At 35.4% G+C, this 8,814-nt stretch overlaps 2 protein-coding genes and 1 pseudogene across 3 annotated transcripts; 1 reads left to right on the top strand and 2 right to left on the bottom strand.

The window, feature by feature from the left end:
- Positions 1–335: 335 nt before the first annotated feature.
- LOC111283382 (uncharacterized) lies at positions 336–3,442 on the bottom strand. Its single transcript, XM_022871890.2, has 3 exons — positions 3,179–3,442; positions 1,138–3,012; positions 336–669 (listed from the first exon to the last, which is right to left on the bottom strand). The coding sequence occupies exons 2-3, from the start codon at positions 2,911–2,913 to the stop codon at positions 607–609; spliced, it is 1,839 nt and encodes a 612-aa protein (XP_022727625.2). The 5' UTR covers positions 2,914–3,012; positions 3,179–3,442; the 3' UTR covers positions 336–606.
- A 533-nt stretch (positions 3,443–3,975) lies between these two features.
- On the bottom strand, positions 3,976–5,608 carry LOC111283383 (large ribosomal subunit protein uL13w-like). Its single transcript, XM_022871893.2, has 4 exons — positions 5,270–5,608; positions 5,011–5,127; positions 4,830–4,917; positions 3,976–4,336 (listed from the first exon to the last, which is right to left on the bottom strand). Exons 1-4 carry the CDS (start codon positions 5,539–5,541, stop codon positions 4,193–4,195), a joined length of 621 nt encoding a protein of 206 aa, XP_022727628.2. The 5' UTR covers positions 5,542–5,608; the 3' UTR covers positions 3,976–4,192.
- Positions 5,609–6,243: 635 nt separating this feature from the next.
- LOC149519803 (cytochrome b5-like) lies at positions 6,244–8,561 on the top strand (annotated as a pseudogene). Its single transcript, XR_016341062.1, has 3 exons — positions 6,244–6,718; positions 7,837–7,903; positions 8,008–8,561. The product of XR_016341062.1 is annotated as a cytochrome b5-like (transcript).
- The last annotated feature ends 253 nt before the right edge of the window (positions 8,562–8,814 follow it).

Here is an 8,814-nt window from a genome sequence, read left to right as displayed (position 1 = left end):
ATCATAATAAGATTAAATCCAGAAGAGGGGGATCTCGAAACTTTGAGTGCATAAAATAATTTATATATTTATATTATATTTTATATAAAAATTATTTATCATAATTTATATTTACACACAAATATAAAATATATATTTAAATATTTTTAAATTTATTTATAATTTTTATTAAAAATTTATTTCATATCATTTTTATATATTTTATTTATATTATTTTTATATTATATCATTATATTATATTTTAAATTATCGATTTTATCTCATCGTTTCTTCTTATTTCCAATGACAACCCTTTGTACTCGAAAGAAAGAATGATGACAAATAAGTGATCAAAATTGACTTTGATAATTCATGTATTTATTTATTTATTTATAGGTGACCAACATTGGATCCACGCATGGAGACAACTATGAAGCTACTCTAATTTGAGTGAAACCAAAACATTACAAGGTTTACATACAATTTTTCAACAGGCAGCGCACATCAAACTAACTTCTATGGACTTCACAGATTTGATCAACAAATTTATATCTAAGAAGGGAGTGGAAACAAGCCTACGAGCAGAAAGGAAGATTTTTCCAACATTTGGGAACTACTGTACATGGCTTAAGCGCTGCTATCATCGATTTCTTCTGATGCACTCCGGCAGCGTCTCCTGTTGAAGCTGACCTGAAAATGATGGGATTAGCAATTAGTAAATATGAAACAAACATGACAATGGACAAGAGACGTTGAGAGCAAATCAATTTTTTCAGAGTTGATCACAAAATTCATGGAAGGAATAGGATCATTCCTTACTATTTTTATGCTTAATAAACGGGATTTACATCTGTGAAAACTATGGCCAGTTTTGTTTTACTTGAACACTATGTGAACTCATTGGACATTCACTCACTTGAGTTGTCCACTTTCCATGCAGACTTGGTACTATGAATTTACACAGATTCTGCATCAACATTAATGGTCACTTTGTTCTTTTTATTGGAGAAAAAAGCAGACTCCTGTTTCCTCAATTTCAGGAATCACAATATGGAAATTTACTGTAAGAATAACAGCATAAAGCTATTATTGACCAGAAGATAGCTAAACAAGCAAGGAGACAATAATTATAAACAATCAAATTGAAATGCGACACACCTTAGAAGATGAAGCTGACGGAGGTGAAGAAGTCAATCGAACACGCTCCTTTAGCTGCTGAAATTCTTGAAGCTGATTCACCAGCTCCTCAATGAGTTTCAATAGGGTATCTACCCTTTCCGTCTGATCTGCATAGAAAGTCGACTTCTCTTTTTCTCCTGGCACTATTCGTAACCTGTCCCTAAGGTGTTCAATTTCAGTGTCAATCTTCAACCTCTCATTACTGACTGCAGAAGAACTATTCCCCAAGTCATATAGCAAGGTTATGTGATCTGAAGCAGAAAAAGTTGGCAGGTTGTTTTCTTTTCTATTCTCCTCCTTTGGAATGTCTATTTTATCATCAACAACATGGACATCATAAATAGCTGGTTCCATATCAAGTGTGGAATCATGCAGATTGCTGCCTAGTGGCTTTCCAAATTCCGTATTTCTCTTGAGCCCTTCTGCACATAAAGAAGTTTTCTCAATGCCACCGAAATTTTGGGCAGTTTTGGTTGCTATTGCTTGGCATATTATGGCATCATCATCTTGTCCCTCTCGTTTCCTTGCTAAATTAACAGCCGCAGTATGACTTTGTTTCCAGGCTGATGAAGTTTCATTTTTTGAAGGCCAACCAGAGCGTTTTCCCACTTCCTTCTTTCCAGTGGATCCACCATTCCCAATCTGATTCACGATTATCAGCGGATCTTCATATAAACCAAGTGAAACTGAAGGCCTTTTCCCCAAAGTATAACTCAAATCACAATTTTGCTCATCTCCTAGAGTATTCATCTGCCTGTAAGCTTCAACTTCTTTCTCCAAAAGGTGATTCTCCTTCTCCCTCCTAACAATGATCTCTTTTAGAATGATCATCTCTTCTTCATCATAAGCAAATTTTTCTTCTATCATCCTTTGATATTGCCTTGCTTCCATTTCTATTGATGCCTTATCCTCTTGCAGACGCGAAATCATTGCCATGGCTTCATCAGCAGCAGAAGCAGCAGCAGCCCTTTCTTTCTCCAACTCCAGGTAGAGAGCAGCATGTGTAGCTTTTTCTTCTTCAAGAGCTTGTTCCAACATTGTGATCCGATTTGCTTCATCTCCAGTAATAATTAACTTTTCATTAGCGTTACAAGTGAATTTTCTTATAAAACTTGAACCTTTTCCCTCTCCATTGCTCAATTCACTAATTTCACTTCTTGTTTCACCACCATTAAAATAAGAGGAACATGAAACAACTGCAGCAGCTGATGGGAAATTACCAGATAACAATACAGGAGAGGATTTTCCATAACCAAAAGCAGATCTCCTACGTCGTCGAATTCCAGACTTCTGCTTCTGATTTATAATTTTCTTTCCCTTGGCATCATATCCAGTCTCTTTATCCACCATAGTTTGCAATCTTAAATCTGAAAGTGAACTAGAACATGCTTCTCCCTCCAATTCAATAACCCCACCGCCAAATTTTCCTTCCGTAATGAACTTGGCATTTGAATTCCACTCTTGATCGTTGAACCAAACTAAGTTAAAAGGGAACCTATTCAAAGCCAGCTTTTGAACAGAATAAATCTTTCTTCTTGGCCATTGAATGAGCAGCTTATGCCAGCAGAGGTTGCTATTTTTGTACCCAAAAAACCCAGAACAAGGACACGGCAAGTGAAATCCAAAAACATGATAAAATTTCCATGGAAAAAACCCCAAGGTTGATCCACATAGAAGGGAATAAGCTACAGCAAGGTCAAGAAAGGCTGTAACAAGACCAATTAAGGTCCATGAAGGAATTGTACAGGAAACCATTAAAATTTGAAGAGCTCAAGATCCCCGGGGAAATGAAATTCTGGTTAAAAACCCAAGAAAAAAAAAAGTTCTGCAGTAATTTGGTGCCAAGAAGTAACCCTGGAAAAACAACCCACCATGAGAAATACAAAGACGACACGGAATTCTAGTCAACTTCATGAACAGTACATGAAGAAAAGGAAAAAAAAATAGTGTAGTCGCAAAACACAAGCAATTCGTAGGATCAAAAGAAGTAGACTAGTTTCCAGGAAAAGTGAGTAAAAACCTGGATTTTTTCACGGAATTGAGTTGATCAGTTACGGAGGCAAAGTGGGAACTTATGCGTTCAGGAAACAGCAAGAGAAGCCCAGAATCCCAACGTTAAGAAAGACACGAGAACAAACAAAGATCGGGGAAATTTCTTGGCGTCGGACAATAATGAAAGGGCCGTCCGTTTCCCAGGTTTTGAGAGTTACGGTATTGGGAAAATGGCTGACGATATCACATCTGTTAACGATTTGTCTCATGTATGAACAAAATTACGGCTGTCAGCTGCTTTCTGCTTAAGTCTTTTTGATATACTCCTTTGTAGGACCAACCGTGTCGTTTAGACACCGTCAAACATTTTGTTCAATTTTAGACTCGTATCCATTCTAAGAACCAAGGCCCCGTTCGTATACAAACGAAATCACCGTGCGATTAGATGCAATCGGACTTTCGCTGGTGATCGGTCGTCATTCAAAACCGTCTTTATTTGCAGTTGAAGGCTTTGAGCTATATCTTTATAAGTTTCCAAAGCACAACCGTCTTCATGAAGGGGAGTAGAATACTTCAAATTTTGACCATGTTGCTGTACATTTTAGCTATTAGTGGATTTGCTTTAAGTTCTGGAGGTTCATATGAAAAATGCTTAGAGCATAAGATTTCAGCTTTTAAGTTTACTTGGATCTTAACCAAAAATTGATAATAAAACACGTCTTCTAAACGGCCTAGAGGCTGCGACCAAAATACAAAGCAATTGCGACGGTTTTCTAATGCCATGTATCGACTCCACACCAAGATCAATGGTCACAATATATAAAATTCCATAACAATAGCAATACTAAGCGTGTTAATGCATTGACTGGTGATAGTAACATATTTGAAATATATTGAAAGTATCCTGCTGCCAAAAAAAAGAAAACAGGGCAACTCAAGATTCAACAAATTCCCAGCCTCGACATCTCCAGCAGAATAAAACAGTCAAATCCATACAGATAACCTTAACAAAATTGTAAGAAACTAACTAGCCACTAGAAACTCAGTACTTAACAGGGGCAAGGATGTCTAGTTGAGAGCCAAGTTTCTCCTCCGCAGTCTTCTCAGCTTTTATCCTAAGCTTGTTCAGCTGCTTCTTCCTCTCATATGCAACTTGAGCCCTCTCCTTCCTCTTCTTCTCCAGCTCCTGAAGTCCACAGTATAGTTAGAAACAAAATTTTAGCAGAATTATCATCTATTAATTTTAAATTTTCAAGGTTAAAGAGAATGACTCAAGCAAAAATTCAAGAGACAACCCATAATACATAAATAGAGGCACTTGACATAATACATGTCGACAATCTGATTCGCATAAGGTTGCCTTGTAATGCAAGACTTGCATATTTCTTACAATTAATAAAAATAAATACAAAAGGGTCATTAAATCAAAACCAAATTAATAAAAATAAATATAAAAGGGTCATTAAATCAAAACCAAATCAAATTGCTCAAAAGGTACAGTAGTATGTAACAATACAAATCCAAGGTCGAATTCCTGATAATTTTCCTTGATGCAAGAAAAACCGATTGATCTAGTGTTATCCTCAACCCTAAGTTGAATAATGCTTATCTAAAATAAGGGCATAGATGGATTGAAGGACAGACAATAGCAAAGCACCGAACGATAAAATGAAACTCACCCTGATGGTGTCGTAATGGTTCCATCCAACCTCAGATGATAAGTGGCCCAACAAGCAGTATTTGTGACCCTTCTGAAGCCTCAAGACCCTAATTACATTTTTAAAACGTAGCAGAAAACATTTAGAACAAAAATCAGATGATTTCATTACAATGAAAATGAAAGACAGTAAAGAAACTTACTTAAGAGCATCAGGGATGACCATCCTCTTCATCTTATCATATGGGGCAGGAACACCCTCATAAGCCTTCAAACGAGCAAGGGCAGCGGCTCCACGCTTAGTCTTATGTGGTGTCATTCTGCAAATGTCATTGATGCATTTGGGTTCAGTTATAGAAACAAAACAAGACAAATCTTGGCAAACCCATTTCACTTAAGATCCAGATGCTCCAAAATTAGTTCAAATAAAACCAAACGGACAAAAGAAGAAGGCCAACTGACCCGCGAACGGTGCGCCAGAAGATCTTGGCGGGGGCACGGAAATGGATGGGACCATGAGAAGGCTTGGTGTTCATGCGTTTGCGGAGGAATCTCATGTACTTCATCTTCTGGCGAACGAGTCCGCCTGACATGCAGATTTCCTCGCATCTGACTACAACTACTTTCTGGCCGTTGAGCAGCTCCTTGGCCACGATTGAAGCCAACCGTCCCAGCATGTGGTGCCGGGCATCCACCACCACTCTCTTCGCGCATAACCCGGATCCGCTCACCATTGTTTTAACCTTTTTGAGCTTCCCTCTCTCAGTCTCTTTGGAGAGCCGCTAAGAGAAAAAAGATGGCTTATAAATGAACCACAGTTTAAGTTGCTAGGGTTTTTGTCGTGGGATTCACTTTAAGTGGGCCTTTAATTCCTAGGATGAAGCCCAAAAGATCATCGATTAAAAACTATAGGCCTAAAAGATTTTAGTATGATGAGAATAAAACATTTATTTATAATGCAAATTTTAGAATATTTGATATTTATAAAATAATAAATTATTAAAATTATTTTCATGTCGATTAATAATTTTAATGGTTATTAAAATTAATTTTAAAATATACTAATAAATTATTTTTACAAATATTTTAATTTATTTAATATTTTAAAATATTAAAATGTTTATTTATTCAAAATATTCATACATATTATTTTATATTAAAATTAATTATAGATTTATTTATGTACTTATTTAAAACTTTTATTATTTTTTTATTATACAAATTTATTTATTACTTTAAATAAATAAATATTAAAAATCTTTAAACAAAAAAAATAGAAGAGATAAAATCAAGAATAATATAAATTCACTTAGTGTAAATTTTATATTTTTATTTTGTATTACAATTAAATTTATAATTAATTTAATTAAAATAATATTTATAATTTTAACTATTTTAATAAAAATAAAAAATATATATAAAACTTGCACTAAATCCCCATCCCTCGCAATGAAAGCTTGGTTTTCTACTGAATCTTTTAAGAATCAAAGCAACCCAATCCAAACCAATCCCATGCTTCATTTGCCATCTCGAAGTCCAACCAACATGATGCAGGTGATTGGTGACACAACCATCTCACGCTGAGTCTTCACTCCTCACCAACCCCACAGCCAATCGATTTCTCTTCTATTGACCTTACTAACTAAAAACCACTCTCTCTGGTTTCCTTTATTTTTATAATATTGTTTTTGTCCAAAACCAAACAAAGTGAGCCTGTGGGCTGTGGCAAGTGGCAACCACAAGGCAGCAACAATAAGCCCGAGTTTAGTTTGATCAACAAGTCTCTGCTCTTCTTCCTCAAACAAGCAAAAGAGAAGGGAAACAATGGGTGGAGAGGGAAAGGTTTACAGTTTGGCTGAGGTTTCTCAACACAACAATGCTAAAGACTGTTGGCTTGTAATTGAGGGCAAGGTACAACTTTTTTTTTTGGTAGAATTTCTTGGATGATCCAGTTTGGTGTTTACCCAATTTGGGGTTGCGTTTTTTTGGGTTAAAAAAGGTTTCTTTTGTTTATGTTTTTGCAAAAGTTGGGTATTTTAGTTTAATTCTGAAGTTACAAGTTTTGATTATTGTTGGATCTTGGGAAGCCTCTTGTTCTTTTATTTGATTAGTAGCCGATTTTCTTGTTTTTGTGGTTCTGATCATAAGAAGTTTTGAATCCATGTGGATGGATCTCTCTTTGAGGCTGACTGCTTATATTCATTGCATATTTGACTTATATCTATAAGCTTTGGATACTTCATGGTCCATCTTTCCTATACGATAAATAAATGAAACTGAAAGAAATTTTCAATTTTCTTCTTATTAGTGGATTGATAAGTCAGATTCAAATTGATCATCTTCAGTGTCAAAAGCAATCTTTTGCTTAGATCTCACAATTTCTTTTGATCCTGATGATTGCTAGAGCTGCACGTCAGAATAGTCCTTATGCTATTGAGTTCCTTGGATTTGCTTAATTAGCTTAATCCGGATTTGTGGTTTTGACCATTGATACGATTTGCAGCTACCATTAGATTTATTTTCTCCCTTAAATGCACTATTTTTTATGAAATCTGCATGATGGACTTTGTACAATTTATTCTCTTGGTAGTTGGTAATGATTTTCAATAAGAGAGATTCGCCATTGTGTTTATTTTTCCTCTAATTTGCTGAGTACGTGTCAATATACTATTTGTTCCGTTTGTTTGAGGAGTTCTAAATTGGTTATAATTAAGTTACTTGAAGAATGATCGAGCTTTGTAGTAATGATAGTATCATATTCACTGCATTGGTAGATGGCTTTTGGATGAGAACAACTTGAAATTTTTGTATTCATTTATCTCTTGTTAGTACTAATATTATCCATAACCCTAGAAACTGTCATGAATATTTTGGTTAGGATTCTTTTCATGAATTTCAAGGGGCTATTATGTTGTACCAACAAAACTTAATGGGTTTCAACCATGTTTGAACTTGTAGTAACATGAAGTAAGGTTCAGCTTTAGATATCAAAATAATCCTGATATCAAAATAATCTTATGTTTGAACAGGTGTACAATGTGACTAAATTCTTGGTAAACCATCCTGGTGGTGATGAGGTCTTGTTGTCTGCCACAGGTATGACATGATAACTTTTTTGCTTATTTTGTATAATTTAAAGTGGTAATTATTTTAGAAGATGAAAAAATGGAAATAACCTTGGTTTGATTTATGGCTGATAGGGAAGGATGCAACTGATGATTTTTAGGATGTTGGTCATAGTAGCAGTGCTAGAGCAATGATGGATGAGTTTAATGTCGGTTACATCGATACACCAACCGTCGCCACCAAGACAAAGTACACTCCTCCCAAGCAGCCTCACTATGACCAGGACAAGACCTCAGAATTTGTTATAAAGCATCTTCAGTTCCTTGTTCCCCTGCTAATCTTGGGATTGGCCTTCGGCGTCCACTTCTATACCAAATCATCGGCTTAATCACCGAGACCATAAGAGAAAGTTGGACAAAATTTTCACAATAAGATATGTTAGTTTAAATTTGTTTGGAACTGTCACATATTGTGGGAATATTTGCTTCTGATGAATATGTGCTTGTTCTGCCCATCAACCAGTTCCCAGTGCCCCCTCTTCTCTGTAAGATTTAAGATTGTTTCTTTTTCCCTCAACACTTAGTTGGAAAAACTACCTTTTCTTGCTCGGTAATCTTAAAACTTGTCTAGCAGTCAAATTTTTCGTCTGAAGGATGTATGAATGAATGAATGATGAATCTCACTATCACACTATTCTCCTGCATGGTGATTTTATATGGTTATTTTCTGTACCTTGGTTAGAGGCTTAAAGCCATCTTTGCACTGAGTAATAAGGTAAGAGATTACCCATCTCATTATCCAGATAATGATTAAAAGAACATTTTAAACAAATTTAACATAAAGGGTCAGCAATAAATACAGAGAAACAAGGTTTCAATGAAATTTTGTGTTGGTGGATATAATAGCTTATCAATTGGGACTTTTAGCAAACATTTTTTGTA

This window comes from Durio zibethinus, chromosome 3, assembly GCF_047325235.1.
Source record: "Durio zibethinus cultivar Kanyao isolate XHJ-2024 chromosome 3, ASM4732523v1, whole genome shotgun sequence".
In the NCBI taxonomy this organism is placed as follows: Eukaryota; Viridiplantae; Streptophyta; class Magnoliopsida; order Malvales; family Malvaceae; genus Durio; species Durio zibethinus.
This window is presented reverse-complemented; position numbering and strand designations above follow the sequence as displayed.